Source organism: Zootoca vivipara, chromosome 16, assembly GCF_965207765.1.
Source record: "Zootoca vivipara chromosome 16, rZooViv2.hap1.1, whole genome shotgun sequence".
Lineage (NCBI taxonomy): Eukaryota > Metazoa > Chordata > Lepidosauria > Squamata > Lacertidae > Zootoca > Zootoca vivipara.
In genome coordinates this window covers 34,975,124-34,991,810 of record NC_142599.1, presented here as the reverse complement: position 1 = coordinate 34,991,810, position 16,687 = coordinate 34,975,124, and the positions used below count along the sequence as shown (strand labels likewise).

At 48.9% G+C, this 16,687-nt stretch overlaps 1 protein-coding gene across 3 annotated transcripts in view; it reads right to left on the bottom strand.

Moving 5' to 3' along the window:
* Window positions 1-5,281: 5,281 nt before the first annotated feature.
* The window catches only part of INTS3 (integrator complex subunit 3), a 76,857-nt gene continuing 65,451 nt past the window's right edge, over window positions 5,282-16,687 (bottom strand). For all 3 annotated transcript variants that reach the window (XM_035097925.3, XM_035097924.3, XM_035097926.3), the window contains 5 exons: window positions 14,887-15,054; window positions 11,656-11,756; window positions 9,106-9,178; window positions 7,796-7,952; window positions 5,282-6,506 (listed from right to left, as the gene is read on the bottom strand). In XM_035097925.3, coding sequence (XP_034953816.1) covers window positions 6,429-6,506; window positions 7,796-7,952; window positions 9,106-9,178; window positions 11,656-11,756; window positions 14,887-15,054 — 577 coding nt within the window. In that variant the 3' untranslated portion in view covers window positions 5,282-6,428. The remainder of the gene's footprint in view (window positions 6,507-7,795; window positions 7,953-9,105; window positions 9,179-11,655; window positions 11,757-14,886; window positions 15,055-16,687) is intronic.

The following is a 16,687-nucleotide window of genomic DNA, read 5'->3' as shown; positions in this document are numbered from 1 at the left end:
GTTTGAGACTCAGTGGCTACCCTCATCTGCTTTAGGCGGCCAGTCGAAGCCGTTTCCTGGGGGGGGGGTGGCGCTGTCGCATGCCGTCAGCTTCTGGGAGCCACAGGAGCATAGCTGCCAACTTTTGGATTTGAAAATAAGGGATCAGGAGCCTCACCTGTCGTGGGGACAGTCTACGGTATATCTAACAATCCAGGATAGCAGCGGGAAACGGCGCTGGAATAAGGGAATTTCCAGCCAAAAAAGGGAAAGTTGACAGCTGTGGCTTGGAATAAGGGAGTTTCCCGCAAAAAAAGGGAGGGTTGGCAGCTATGCACAGGAGGTGGGAGGTGAGTGCAGGGTGGGGACCAAAGGTGGACAAACTGCCCCAAAAGGAACACTACGTGTCCCCCACCAGAGATACCGCCCCCCCCCCAATAAAAAAGAAAAGGGCTGATTTAAATAGGAATCTACAGAGTCGGGTCCATTTCACTCAGCACTGCTTACATTAACTGGCACCAGCTCACCAGAGTTTTCAGAAATGAGCTTTTCTTGTCCGTACCTGAAGATGCCAGGGATTAAACTTGGGCCTGTTTGCCTAGAAAGTACATGTTCTGTCACTGGGTCTCGTTTGGCCTGTGCCCTAGAAAGAAAATTGAGATTCTAGCCCTCGGGGTTGACTTAAAACAGGAAGAAAAGGAGCCGCCTGATACAGTAGATTAACTGCAAACAGCTCTCCAGAGTTCTAGACAGGTAACCTGTCCCACGGCCTACCTGCAGATGGCAGGAATTGAACACGGGGCCTTCTGCATGCAAAGCAGGGGTTCAAGACCCTTCCCTTGAAAAAGAATGTAAGGTTCTAGTCCTCATGTTGTTCTGAATAATGGGCAATGGGTCTTCAGGGTTCCAGGCAGAGGACACTTTGTAGCCCTATCTGCGGATTGAACCTGGGACTTTCTGCCAGAGCTTTGGTCCATTCCTAAAGATACGATGAGGTCCATTCCTAAAGATACGATGAGGAATACAGTGGTACCTCGACTTACGAGTAACTCGACATATGAATGTTTTGAGATACGAAGAGAGTTCCGTCCGCCATTTTGGATGCGGTTTAGATAGGATTTTTTCGACTTCCAATTTTTAATTATTCCCCCCCCCATTGGCTTCGACTTCCGATTTTTTCGACTTATGAAGGTCCGTTCGGAACGGATTAACTATGTAAGTCGAGGGACCACTGTAGAGGAATCTGCCTTACCCTGTTTCTCCTATTTTAAGACGTAGTCATAAAATAAGCCATAGCAGGATTTTTAAGCACATACCCCCAAAATAAGACATACTGATAGGCACAGCAGCAATGCCGGCCACGGCAGGAGGAGGAGGAAAAAAATAAGACATCCCCTGAAAATAAGCCATTGTGTGTTTTTTTGAGGAAAAATAAATATAAGACGGTGTCTTATTTTCGGAGATATACCAAACCAGGCGCTTGGTCCAGCTTAGCTCAGTGTCGTCTATGAAGTGGCACCGTCTCCATGTTTTCAGACCGAAGTCTCTCCCAGTCCTACCTGGAGACGTTGGGAATTGAACCCGGGACCTTCTGCATGCAAAGCAGATGCTCGGCAGCGCTTCCCCACTGACCTGCCAGTAGTGCAGAGAAAACAACCAGCCCTAACCTTTCCCCTACTTAAGGCAGTTTTGGGGGGTTTTTTTGTTCCCTGTCGCCTCTGGGCAAAGCTTCCTCCATCGCTATGAGTTGCAGATGTTTTGAGGAATGGAAAGCAGAAACCGCAACAGAAATACCCACATTTCCGCCCTTCCCCTGCCGCCTCCTTAGGTGTTTCCAGCAGGCAGACATTCCTTGCCATTTGGTACAGATGACTTGTTTGGCGCAAGCCAGCACTTGTTGAGAAACGAAAGCGGCAGAAAGTGTGAAGCTTCCCCCCTCGACTGTGAAGCTAGAACCTCGGGCAAAAGATACAATAAGAATCTTCTAGGCTCTGCAGCCGATTTAAGAATGCAGGTTGAGCCCATCAAGGCCCTAAGGACCTAGGAATCTAGATAGACCAGGCATGTCAAACCTGCGGCCCTCCAGATGTTTTGGCCTACAACTCCCATGATCCCTAGCTAGCAGGACCAGTGGTTGGGGAAGATGGGAATTGTAGTCCAAAACATCTGGAGGGCCGCAGGTTTGACATGCCTGAGATAGACTATCTCTGGAGCTGGAGGTTCCATAAGGAACACATCAGGAAAAGCTTTCTGATCGTAAGAGCTGTTTGACACCAGAATGGACTCCCTCGGGAGGTTGTGAACTCACTTCCCCTTGGAGGTTTTCAAGGCCACCCGCCACGGATACTTCAGCTGAGATTCCTGCATTGCAGGGGGATGGACTAGATGAGCCTTGGGGTCCCTTCCAACTCTACGATTCCGTGTTTCTAAGAGCATCAGAAGAGCCCAAATGCTGGATCGGGCCAATGGCCCACCTTAGCTCAGCATCCTTCTCCCGCAAGCGGTCAAAAGGATCCCCCAATGGGAAACCCACTATCGGGACCCAGGCACAAGAGCGACTCTCCACCCGCTTGCGAGTCCCAGAGACTGACACCACTGCTTCCAACAGCGGAGCTGGAATGTAGCTGTCGTGGCTGGTAGCTGCCAAAGCGATGTGGTAGGCAGGCAGGCTCCCTGCCCTATTTACGACAAGGGCCTTGAGTCTGAGCCAGCTCCAAAGAAACCGCTCTGGGCCAAAACCTCAGGAATGTAAGGCGATACAAACCCGAGAGCTCATCGGAGGGCGTGCAAAGTGAACAGGAAGTTCTGTCACTCCAGCATCTTCTCACACGCCACGTAGAGTGAGGGAGGGGAAGTATTTGATCCCCTGCTAAATTTGCCCATTTGCCCCCTGACGAAGAAATGACCAGTCCATAATTTTAATGGTAGGTTTATTGTAGCTGTGAGAGACAGAATAACAACAGGAAAACCCCCAGAAACCCAAAAGAAAAAAAGTCAGAGATTGATGTGCATTATAATGAGTGATCGCTGAAGAATTTTTGAATTTTGCTGCTGGAGGAGACTCTTGAGAGTCCCATGGACTGCAAGAAGATCAAACCGATCCATTCTGAAGGAGATCAGCCCTGAGTGCTCACTGGAAGGGCAGATCCCAGATCCTGAAGCTGAGGCTCCAATGCTTTGGCCATCTCATGAGAAGAGAAGACTCCCTGGAAAAGACCCTGTTGTTGGGAAAGATGGAGGGAACTAGGAGAAGGGGACGACAGAGGACGAGATGGTTGGACAGTGTTCTTGAAGCCACCAACATGAGTCTGACCCAACTGCGGGAGGCAGTGGAAGACAGGAGTGCCTGGCATGCTCTGGTCCATGGGGTCACAAAGAGTCAGACACGACTAAACAACAACAACAACATAATGAGTGAAATAAGTATTTGATCCCTTTGCAAAAGATGACTTAGTACTTGGTGGCAAAACCCTTGTTGGCAATTACAGAGGTCAGACGTTTCTTGTAGGTTTGCACACATCTCAGGAGGTATCTTGCCCCACTCCTCTTTGCAGATCCTCTCCAAGTCAGTAAGATTTCGAGGCTGATGTGTAGCTACTCAAACCTTCAGCTCCCTCCACAGATTTTCGATGGGATTAAGGTCTGGAGACTGGCTAGGCCACTCCAGGACCTTAATGTGCTTCTTCTTGAGCCACTCCTTTGTTGCCTTGGCTGTGTGTTTTGGGTCATTGTCATGCTGGAATACCCATCCTTGACCCATTTTCAATGCCCTGGCTGAGGGAAGGAGGTGCTCACCCAAGATTTGATGATACATGGTCCCATCCATCATCCCTTCGATGCGGTGAAGGTGTCCTGTCCCCTTAGCAGAAAAGCACCCTCAAAGCATAGTATGTCCCCCTCCATGTTTGACGGTGGGGGTGGTGTTCTTGGGGTCGTAGGCAACATTCCTCCTCCTCCAAACATGGTGAGTTGAGTTGATGCCAAAGAGCTCGGTCTCATCTGACCACAACACTCTCACCCAGTTCTCTGGGCCATTCAGATGTGCATTGGCAAACTGCAGGTGGGTCTGTACATGTGCTGTCTTGAGCAAGGGGACCTTGTGGGCTCTGCAAGATCTGTCCTTCACGGCGTAGTGTGTTACCAACTGTTTTCATGGTGACTATGGTCCCAGCTGCCCTGAGATCATTGACAAGTTCCCCCCGTGTAGTTCTGGGCTGCTTCATCACCGTTCTCCTGATCATTGCAACTCCACAAGATGAGATCTTGCATGGAGCCCCAGACCGAGGGAGGTTGGCAGTTATTTTGTGTTTCTTCCATTTGCAAATTATTGCACCAACTGTTGTCACCTTCTCACCAAGCTGCTTGGCAATAGTCTTGTAGCCCAGTCCAGCCTTGTGCAGGTCTACAATCTTGTCCCTGACATCCTTGGACAGCACTTTGGTCTTGGTCCTGGTGGCTACTTTGGAATCTGCTGGATTGATTGCTTCTGTCAACAGGTGTCTTTTGTACAGGTACTGTAACGAGCTGGGATTACAGGTAAGACCTCTCCCTTACAGCAGGTGCTTCTAATCTCAGCTTATTACATGAATATACCAGGTAGCCTGACATCTGGCTGGTTGATAGGGGATCAAATACTTATTTCACACATTATAATGCACATCCATCTCTGACTTTTGTCTTCTGGGTTTCTGGGGTTCTTCATGTTGCTATTCTGTCTCTCACAGCTACAATAAACCTACCATTAAAATTATGGACCGGTCATTTCTTCATCAGATGGCAAACAGGCAAATTTAGCAGGGGATCAAATACTTCCCCCCGCCTCACTGTAGGAGGTACCACGGTTCAATCCCAGGCATCTGCAAGGCGTGGCGGGAAAGAGAAGCGGGTCTAAAAAACCCAGAGAGCCACTGCCACCCAGTGCAGACAGCAGTGGGCTAGATTGGCCAATGGTCTGACTTGCCAAACTTCCCATGCCCCGATTTAAATCAGAACCATGAGGACTGGGTTCTTGTTTTGTTTTTAAGGGGAAGGGAAAGAGCAAAGCAGTAGAGTTGAGCTGGGTTCAGTCTCCAGCATTCCCACTTCTGGTGGGAGAAACTTTGGCCTGAAACCTTGGGCGACCCCCCCCCCCCCGCCAGTCAGACACCTTCCGGGCGGCCAAATACCCCCCCTTTCGTGCCGATTGGATGCGGGGAAAGGGACTCGGCTGTGGAAACAGTAAGAGGACTTAAGACACCCCCTGCCCGCCGACCGCAACCCCCCACCCCTGCAGCGCAGCACACAAAGATGAGTCAAAAACAGGTGAACTTGTACAAAAAACATGTTGACAGTTTTTATTGTCTCTTTTAAAAACCACTTAAAAATGATAATCTCTCAGTGGGTAGGCGGGGAATTAAAAATATAACTACCATCTCATCTCGCTCGCCTGTCGCTGAGTCGGTTGCTCCTCCCACCACCATCACCGCCTCCCCTTCCCGCCCCCCAACCCTGTGAGAGGGGGTCTCAGGAAGGAGGGGGGCCGCTTCTCAAAAAGCTGGCCGGGAGGATGCAGGGCGGGGCAGGGGGGAGCCATCCTTCATGCCGACAGCCTAGCAGTCATTTCTTCGTATGGCTGGGGGGGGGGGTTGTCGTTTTGAGGCAGGAACGGGGCAGCGAGGCTTCTCTGACCATCGTACACGGAAGGGCAGGGAGGCTGCAGGAAGGAAAGCCTCCTTGCCCCCCAACCTCCTTGGGAAGTGGGGTGGGGGGAGTGTTTGAGGCTTTGGGGTGGTTAACCGGAATGTTCTCTGTGTGGAGAAAATGGCCTTTCTCTCTCTCTCTCTCTGGAGGTGGAACGGCACACACACGACAAGAATGGGGAAGAAGGGCTTCTGGCGCTGTGGGGGGGAAACGATGCCAGGAAAAGCCTGGCCCGGCTCTGAGATAACCCCCGCCTGCCCCTCCTCACATTTCCAGCCCCCCCCCAAGCCCAGCCCCACTCCCGGTTCTCCCTGCCGGAAGCAGCACTGACGGGAGTTAGCCGGTTCACACCATTTATTTACATTTCGGAGAGAAGAGGGGAGAGGCAGGCACGGCCCCCTCTCTCTGGCGCCGCTGCCCGCTGTCGCTCTCTCAGAATGAGGTGGCCCCCGCATCGCAAAGGACAGGCCTGAGGAAAACCACCCATGTCCCCCCCGCCCACGGCACAAAAGACGGGCAGGCGAGGATGGGTGGCGACGCCGAGGGCAGAGAGTGTCTCGCAGGCACAGGGAGCGGGGCAGAGGCTGTAACGGTGCCAGGGGGGGGAAGGGGGCGCCCGAGCGTCCCAAGTCCCGCTGGCGCCCTTCTTTAGAGAGCATTGTCCTCGCTGCCAATGGTGACTCCGGCCCGGCCGCTCCAGATCCGCTCTCTGCCGCTGCCTGCGGTCACCCTGGGAGCCGCTAGCGACAAGGCGGTCTCGCCTGCCCCCCTCAGTCACTGTCCGAGCCAACCGCCGAGGAGCCTTTCCTCTTCCGCTTGGTGGGTTTGGGTTTTGTGTCTTCCTCCTCCTAAGAGCAAAGAAAGCTTTGTTTCAATGAAATGTAAGTGGTATCTTAAACACCAAACGATCTGACTAAGGTGCACAAGGATGTGTCAAGTAAATGTTGGAAGCGTAAACATACCAAAGGGTCTGTTTTTTTATTCCCCCCCCCCCAATTATGGTGGACATGTAAGAAAGCTAAAGGCTCTGGGGGAATGATACGTAAGGAATGTTCAAATTGGTTATTCCTGAAAGTCATGAAGCATTTTTCTTCGGGATAATAGGGATGGAGGTACCGAAAAAGATGGTTAAACTATTTATAGATGCAACAACAACGGCCAGAATCCTCTAAGCGCAGAAATGGAAAGGAGGAGAAGTAGTAGTAGTCAAGGAGGAACAGCTTAAAAAGTTAACGGTCTATGCAGAAATGGTGAAATGGACAGCAAAAATAAAGAGATAAAAGAGGCGAACTGTTCAAGAGTGGAGACCCTTTTCGGAATATTTGAAGAACTGTTACAAGTCAAATGAAAATGCGGCCAGGGTTCGAATTATGAGCAGGGGAACGAAAACAAGGATAAGTGAGATAGAGGATAATTGTATTGAAGTATGTCATTTAAAGCGGTAGGTACAAGATAGGAATATAAACATCATGGAAATAAGGGTGGGGAGCCAACATTTGAGAGAAAACGGAGACTGAAATGTAAGGAAATTGGTAAAACCTGTGAAAATCAATAAAGAGGGAGAGAGAGAGAGAGAGAGAGAGAGAGAGAGAGAGAGAGAGAGAGAGAGAGAGAGAGAGAGAGAGAAAGAAAGAAAGAAAGAAAGAAAGAAAGAAAGAAAGAAAGAAAGAAAGAAAGAAAGAAAGAAAGAAAGAAAGAAAGCTTTGTTTCAGGGGGGTGGGAGAAGGAAACTCTTTTCAGCCCGAGGCTCACATTCCCTCGGAGGCAAACAGCCTTTTCACTGCTTTAATACAATTATCCTGGATCTGCATTCCAGCCACGAAAAAGTCAAGGGGCTTCTATACATAGAGACTGCTTTCTCCATGCAATAACTGGCATGATCACAGTCCAAGGGCACATTCCAGCCGGGCAAGAGCGCTCGGGGATGGCGACGGGAAAGTCCCAAGGGCCGGAACAGAGAGGCTGGGGGCCGCATTTGGGGACCCCAGGCTGGAGGTTCCCCGCTGCTGCTATGTCTGTTTATGAAAAGCATTTGCGCACCATGATTTATACATTGCTGCATCAGGGCACCGTGCGGTAACAAAACATCCCAGGCACATACACATAACCCAGCCCCCACCGCAAAGTCTCCGCTCACCGAGGCGCTGCTGGAGGCAGTGTCTTCCTCGTTGTTGGCGGGCTGCGCCGCGTTCTTCCGGCTGCGGGGGCTGGAGACGGTGGCTTTCCGGCGGCTCTTTGGAGGCTTGCTGGAGGAGTCCTCGTACTCTTCGGCCAGGGAGAAGAGGTCACTGAACCTGGGGAGGGGAGATGGCACAGGGTGGGTCCATGGGCTGCGCAAGAAGCTCTGCACCCAAGAGCATTTTCAGGCTTGCAGGTGGCAGCAGGTCGGGGAACCCCAAGGCCTCCCTTGCGCTCGACCTGGAAGCTGCGGCCAGAATGCGAGGCCTTCAGCACCTCAGCTCAGAGATCCGCACTGGCTGTCCATTTGCTATTTGTATACAGTATTTGCTTAACAACTTGGGGGCCTGTTTATGTGCAAGGCAGCCTTTAAGCCCACTTGACTACAGAACTGGCACCATCCCAGGTGCCACATAACACTCATTCCACGTTGGTAAGCCATCAACCCTTTAGTGAGGCGGCACCTACACTTCGGAACTCCCTGCCGATTGACCTCAGGCTGCCGCCTTCTTTTGCTGGGCTCTTTTCTGGCACTTGCTAAAAACATTTTTTGTACAGGCAAGTCTGTCCTGATGGGCAGAACGTTGACACGTGTTTTAATCTGGTTTTTAAACCTATCAATAATAATAATAATAATAATAATAATAATAATAATAATAACTTATTACTGTATTCATACCCCGGCCACCTGGCTGGGTTTCCCCACCCACTCTGGGCGGCTTCCAACAGGATATTAAAATACAATAATCTATTAGACATTAAAAGCTTCCCTAAACAGGGCTGCCTTCAGATGTATTTCTTTGAACATCTTAAATTTCTGCTTTTACTATTAATTTTGTTGTGTCATTCTTTGGGGAAACTGCTTTGAGGTTGTTGGTTTTTTAAAGAAACAAACAAACAAGCGGCAAATAGATTTTACAAAATAAAAATACGTAAGTGAAAGATTACTTGCTCCTTTTTCTGGATTGCTCGCTTGGAGAGTGAAACAGCAGCAGCAGGGCTCAGGGATTGTGCAACGGTGCCACCCCACATCCTGCCCCTGCTTTGGGGGAGAGAAACAAGTTCTACGCCCTCCCCTTCCTCGCCCTGCAAGCAAACCTCTGCTCGGCTCAGTCTGCAGGGCGAGACTTTCTTCTCCATCTCTCTCCTGCTCACTTGCTCTCCTTTGCAAAGGAGGGCACCCTCTTTCCGAGCCCCAAACAGTACCAAGGAAAGCCTTTGCCCACCCACCCCCCTCCCACGAAGGCAAATACAGAAACGGGCACTCACTTCATCTTGTGGGCTTCGTCACAGCTGGCCTGGACGTGCTGGAGCGCCTGCAGGATCGGGGTTTGGCTGAAAACTGCCGGGGAATCGGAAGGGAAGAGCAGCAGGAAGTCAGTGAAATGAAATTTTAAGAAAACATGGCGGCTTCACATCCTTGCGACATGCACATCCGAGAGGACCGCAGGATGAATGACATAGATGAGGGTTTTTTTAAACTCCAAGTCACTTGCATGCGTAAGAGCCCAGGCAATCTGCCTTCTGCCGAGTTGGACTCCTAGTATGGAATTGTCTACACCAGGCATCCCCAAACTGCGGCCCTCCAGATGTTTTCGCCTACAATTCCCATGATCCCTAGCTAACAGGACCAGTGGTCGGGGAAGATGGGAATTGTGGTCCAAAACATCTGGAGGGCCGAAGTTTGGGGATGCCTGGTCTACACTGATGGTGCTTCAGATCAGGAGTCACTCCCAGTCCTAACTGGAAATGCCACTGGGAATAGAACCTCTCTTTCTTTTTAGCTATTTTCCCCTTCTTTTTTATTACAAGTGAAACTCGGGAAATTAGAATATCGTCGAAAAGTGCATTTATTTCAGTAACGCAACTTAAAAGGTGAAACCAATATATGAGATAGATGCATGACATGCAAAGCAAGATATGTCAAGCCTTTATTTGTTGTAATTGTAATTATTTGTCGTTAGGCGGGTCAATTATAAATGGAATGGAATTAATGAAATGTAATAGCGATGTTTATTTTTGTTTATTTTTGAATTATTGTAACTATTTGTTTTATTACTGTAGAATTTCCAGAAGAAAGCATTTGTAAAAATTAAAAGAAAAAGAAAAAATAATAAGTTGCATTACTGAAATAAATGCACCTTTCGACGATATTCTAATTTTCCAAGTTTCACCTGTATATGATATAAATGCGATAAAAGGTCCGCTCCGCCCCCTCCAAATTATTTCTTCTTTGTTCTTTCTTTCTCTTTTTTACACAATTGTGTTTGGTAAGGATAATGACTATTTTATATTTTTCGTTTTTCTTCTTTTTTTGTTTTACTGCTTTTTATAAATATGCTTGGATTTTAGTGCTCAATATGTTGAAAACCTTCAATAATATTATTTTTTTAAAATAAAAAAGTTTGTAAAAAAGCAACACCCTTATTCGGGGAATTGTGAGGACAGAACTACCTAAACTGTATAGAAGCTCATTCATGGAGCAATGGATTCAAACTACAAGAAAGAAGATTCCACCTAAACATTAGGAAGAACTTCCTGACAGTAAGAGCTGTTTGGCAGTGGAATTTGCTACCAAGGAGTGTGGTGGAGTCTCCTCCTTTGGAGGTCTTTAAGCAGAGACTTGACAGGCATATGTCAGGAATGCTTTGATGGTGTTTCCTGCTTGGCAGTGGGTTGGACTGGGTGGCCCTTGTGGTCTCTTCCAACTCTATGATTCTATGTATGCTACTACAGTGGCAAGAATGTTACTCGCCCAAAAATAGAAAGAAGCAAAGTCCCAGTAAAGGAAGGATGGATACAAAAACTTATGGAATATGCAGAGATGGTGAAACTTACAGGAAAAATAAGAAATCAAGATAACTTTTTATAAAAGAATGGAAATGGCTTATTGAATATTTACAGATAAATTGTAAACAGATAAGAACATTGGCAGGATTATTGGAAGAACCTGCAGTTTTATAGGAGGATATATTTAAGGTAGATGAATAAATGAGCAAATTAAGTTAGAAGCTTTATACACACACACACACGTTTTTATTAAAGATTTCTTGGTTTACAAAAGTATGTGCAATGTCTCTTTTTTGAAATTACATTTTCTACAGATCTGTTTCATTTGTTGAGACATGAGTGTTACCTTAGGAAGAAAAGGGGGAAAGAGGTGGCGGGGTGGTGGTGGTGGTGAGTGGGGGTGGGGTCGGGTGGCAATGTTTCTATTCTACTTAATGTACGTGATATGCAGGAAATATTAAAAATAAACTTAAGGAACCACAGAAAGAGGGGGAAGTAAGTCACGTTTTGAAATGTTAAAATGACTGTAAAATTAGTGAAATGTATAAACCTGAAAAGCGTAAATAAATTTATTTATTTCAAAAGGAATCAAACCTGGGACTTTCTGCCTGCACTGAGCTACGGTCCTGCACTTAAAATTCAGACAAGAGTATAGTCCTCATGATCTTAAATAAGAGTGCTGGTTTAACCAGGAAGCTGGCTTATACAGAGTCAGGCATTTGGTCCACCTAGCTGAGCGCTGTCTATATCAGGCATAGGCAAACTCAGCCCTCCAGATGTTTTGGGACTACAACTCCCATCATCCCTAGCTCACAAGACCAGTGGTCAGGGATGATGGGAGTTGTAGTCCCAAAACAACTGGAGGGCTGAGTTTGCCTATGCCTGGTCTACATCAACTGGCATCAGCTCTCTGTGGGGGAGTCTTTATAAGCCCTTCCTGGAGATGGCACTGGGGACTTTCTGCCGGCAGAGCAGGGCTCTGGCACTGAGCTTTAAGGCCTCATTGCCAAAGGGAAAAGCTGCACTTACAGTTCTGTTTGGTGTTGGTGAGGTTCAGGCGCAGGTTGTCTAGGTGCTCCAGGATCTGTTCCAAGGTGAGCTGGGCGAGTTTGCTGCTGGAACTGCGCAAGCTGGAAGCAAAGAGTCAGAGAAAGGAAGGGGGGGAAAGGGGGAGAACGCAGGCAGGGTCATTAGAAATGGGCTTCTAACGTTTCACATGGAACACAACGGCAAAAGACTCAGAACCCTGGGAGCGTCTGCTTGCTTCCCCCTTCTACAACTTACAACCAACGCACCAAGTATCTAGCCCTCATGAAGGCAAGAGTTAAGAACATAAGCAGCGCTTTGAAGGCCCATCTAGTCCAGCAACCTGTTCCCACAGTGGACACCCAGAGGCTGCAATGGAAGCATGCGAGCGGGGCCTGAGAGCCGCTCAATTCTTAGGAGCTAGGGAAAAAACTGGGCAGGAACAGTAGCCACCACCCTCCGAGTATCCGCTTTTAAACTTGTCTGTGGTCTTCCCAGTTGCTTATTTTGGCTTCGTATGTTTGGGGGAAGGGGCACCGTCCGTTTTTAAAATAAGCTCCGGTCCAGTCGCTTAGCATTGATGCTCGGACGCTGGAGAAGGCGCTCCACTAGATGTCATCCTTGCTCTGTGAACGTTAGAAGGATCTCGTTCTCTGAATGAAAGGCTGCATGCCGTGTTTTGTGTGTGTGTGCGTGTGTGTGTGTGTGTGTGTGTGTGTGTGTCCTGCTTTGGGAAATTTCTTGCCATGAACACAGGAAGCTGCCTGATACCACGCAAAGGCGATGTTCTAGCTCTGAGCTGCGGAGGGAAAGGTTTTCCTTCCTCCTAGCACTAGGAGAGAGAATCAGATGAAGCTAGATGTGGAAGGCTCAGGTGAAAAGGCTTCTCCACGAGGCGTGCAAACTGCGGAACTTGCTCCTATGGGATAGGAGCAACCAGCTGGGATGGCTTTAAAAGAAGACTTGGTGGGGGCAGAGATCAAGGGCAGCTATACCAGCTCAAGGTGGTACCTGCAGTTCTCCTCCTGCTCCTCTTATCCTCACAACCCCGTGCGGCAGGGCTAGGCTGAGAGGCAGCCGACTGACCCCAGGGTCACAAACATTGAAATTCATGGCTGAGCAAGGATTGGAACCCAGGCCTCTCCCAGGTCCTAGCCTGGCACTCGAAGCACTGTGCCACCACAGTGGGCTCCCCACCGCAGGGAAGCCTCCCAGATAAATTGCCCCGGGTTTGCAATGCAGATGGCGAAAGCGGCTCAAGGAAGTGGGTCCAATTAGGAGAAGCAAAGAGAGCAGCTCTCTGCTCTCTCCAGATAAGACGATGAAAAGAAAAACACGATAGGAGGTGCGATTTTTGTCCTTGGTGAAGGGCTGGCAACGGAGGAAGCTGGTGGCCACCTTGAGGTGGCTCACCCACGGCCCATATGCTCTCTCTGCATGTGCAGATTTAAGTTTACAGCTTTCAGTATTTTTTTAAAGAAAGATAAGCAGGGCAAGCTTCTAGTCCTTATGACGGTGACAAGAGAGAGCACCAGGAGATTAGGCCTGATATATTTTTCTTGATCCACTCAACAACAAACATTTGCTGGGTGATTCTTGGTTCAGTTGCCCTCTCTTAGGCTAACTCAGTTTGTGGGCCCATTGTGAGGATAAAACAGAATAATCCTTGGAAAGAAGGGCAGCACAAGAAACAGGCAAATAGGTATTGCAACAAAACCTCTACCTGTGCGCTGTATGGAGGATAAAACTATATGCAATTCCCACATGCAGCAAAATCCCTTTGGATAGTGCGTAGAGAGAGAGAAAGAGATTTTCCCTGGCACACTGTTTTTCTAGGTGCAAGGAGCTGTCATTGAGCAGAGTCAGCACTGAAACATGAACGGCCTCTGCCTGCAGCAGCAGCAGGCCCACAGCCAAATACCCTACACAGGCAGGCAGGCAGAGCAAGAACCTGAAAAGAGGTTGCCCATGTTTGCTGGATCTAACACAAGAAGTGCCTTGCTGGATCAGGGCCAATGGCTCATCTAGTCCAGCACTCTGTTCTCACAGTGGGCACCCCTCAAGCAGAACCCTTGAGCACTAGGGCAATTCTCCCCTCCTGTGGCTTCCAGCAGCTGGTCAGAAGCACACCTGCTTCCGACTACGGGACAAGAGCATAGCCATCGTGGCTAGTAGCTACTGTTGGCCTTGGCCTCCTCCTCCTCCACACATCTGCCCAATCCTCTTTCAAAGCCATCTAGGTTGGTGGCCTGCTATTGCTGATGTTTTCAGATGGTGCATGAAGTTTACAACAAGGTTAGTGGCTGTCGCTACATCTGGTGGCGGCGAGTTCCGCAGTTTAAGGACGCTGATGGGAGCTGCAGTTTGCAGCAACCCCTGGAGGGTTGAGGTGGCCCTCTCTCCTGAGCCAGGTGAAAGAAACAGCCTTGTTCTTGCTGTCGGAAAACCCCGGCTGACCTCCTGCAAAATCACCCGGAGATCGACCGGGAAGTAGATCCCAAAAATGTAAAGAAAAAGAAGGGACCTTTTACCATATGTGGTGGATGTGCCCCAAAGTAAAAGATACTGGGAAAAAATTTATAATGAGATGAAAAAAGTGTTGAAAGGCACTTTTATTAAGAGACCAGAAGCCTTTTTACTGGGAATTGTGGGGAAGGAAATCCCCCAAAAGGACATTACATTCTTTCTGTATGCCACAACTGCTGCGAGGCTACTACTTGCTAAGAATTGGAAGAGTCAAGAGATACCAACAATAGACGAATGGCAAATGAAGATGATGGACTTCATGGATCTTGCCGAACTGACTGGGAGACTCCGTGATCAGGGAGAAGAGACGGTGGAGAAAGATTGGGAGAAATTTAAATTGTATCTGAAAAAATACTGTAATATTTAGTAATGCCAATAGAAGTAGCTATAGGCTTTTGGGAATTTATCTAGGATATAGGTTAAATTTTAAGTTGTTTTATGGAATTATGATATGAGGTAACAAGTTTAAAGAGACTGCAAAAGAAGATTAGATTAGTGAAACCAGATGGAGGGGAGTGGAGGAAGTCACCTATGGATTTAAAGGCTATGTTATGATATATTAAGATGTTTTTTGTTTTATTTTATTGTTTCTTTTTTATGTCTTTTTATAAAATGAATAAAAATTATTATTATTTAAAAAAGGGAGTAGGTCCCTTCCGCTCCCCCCGCCTGAAGAGACCTCTTGCTCCCTTCCCAGCCCACGTTTACCTTTGGCGTTTCCGGGGAAGGCTGTTGTTCTTGATCAAGAGGGACTTGATGTGCTCGGCCAAGAGGTCGTCATGCTTGATACACCAGTGCCGGAGAATACTGGTTGTGAACTGGTCGTCCGGGTGGCATGGCCGGCTGAGGACCATCTTCACCATGTCTTCACTAGGCCTGCAGCAAAACGCATGGCTTATTGTTATTCCCGTTTTGTTTCGGTTTATAAAGGGGCAAGAAAACCAGGGGAACGGGAGAAGACCCATAGTCTTCATTTAATAAGAGAGCCTCAGACTTGGCAGCGGAATGTGGCCCTCCGGTCCTCTCTGCCTGGCCCTTGGGAGTTCTCCACAGGCCACGCCCCTCACCAAACTCCACCCCCTCAAATGCTTTTACTGTTCTTGGAACTCTGATCCATGTTTCTTGCTTGTCTGGATGCATCTGCTTGGAAACCAGCCTACTCTACAAAGATAACGTTTATCTGTTGCTCCGCCCACTTCTGCCTCTGGCCCCGCCCACCCGATGGGCGGCCCCTGGGAAATTTGCCCATAAGGGAATGTGGCCCTCAGGGTGGAAAACGTGGAGGCAGCAGCCTTAGTGGAGTTCAGACCTGGCTCCTGTCCAGCCAACAGGTATTCTGGCTGTCGTAGTTAAGCCAGCCCAGCGCGAATCCCTTAAAAATATCCCACAGAGCCAAAGCCTGCCTCAAAGGAAGGCCGGATTTTCCTAGCATGGCCCTGCTGTTGAACGCGCAGCTGGGAAGCTGCCTGAGATTTCCTCAAGGCAGCAGGAGGCGCTGGGCTCTGGGGTGCAGCCTTCCTTTCCAGGGTTCGTCCAGCGTGGCAGGTCAGAGAAAGGGAGAGGAGAGGAGAGGGACAGCCTGTTCCCTTCCAGGCCCCTTATGAATAGAAATTAAAGCACTCTCTGCGGGGCCATTGGCAAAGGTCACGCTGGGACATTGCGGCCTCCCTGAGGGTCCGAGTCGGGAGGAGGAAGCACAGAACAGTAGCCGGTTTCGGGAGAGAAGTCACAGAGGCAGTAGTTCGGAAAGCAAGGCGCTGGCGGATGCCTGGCCTCTGCCTGAAGAAGGGATTGTAACTAAAAAACTCTACTGGATGAGACAAAAAAAACCCCAGAACCATCCTCTTTCCGACAACCATCAGCTGGGGGGCTCCAAGAAACTCAGAATGGACAGAGCTTATAGTATTGGAGAATTGCATGGCGCTCTCTCTCTCTCTCTCTCTCATTAATGGAGCTTGATTCATATCGGCGAGTCTACTCTGAGCAGGACTACCACTGTCTACAACCCATAATTCCCCATCGTCACCTTTTGTCCTGCCATCTCCAATTCAGTTATGAGCGGACCCAGTGCTAAATTAAGTAGCAACCGAGTTCCTCGGTCATCTCGGGGGATCTTCAGAACTCTTTCTGCCCAGCCCAGCGCCCCTCAGGGAGATGCAGTCTGGCCCCTTTGCTGTCACAAAAATCTATCATTGGATGAGCGGGAAAAGAGCGATAACCTCTCCACCCCCAGCTTGTTTGCAGGGATCGGCGGAGGAGAGGGGCTGAGTGCTAGCACATGCGCTGGCTTTATCCACCGTGACACACACACACACACACCCGGTGAAATAAAAAGGTTAGGTGCCCCAGCTTTTAAATCTCGGCATTCTTGCAACAGAAGGGAACTGCCGTTCTCCAAGATCTGCATCATACGGGGATGCAGAACACCCGACAAAGCCCCTCCGGCTGCAATTATCGGTGCCAGCCATCAGAAAAGGCACAGACACCCTTGACCGCTGTTTGCTGCTGC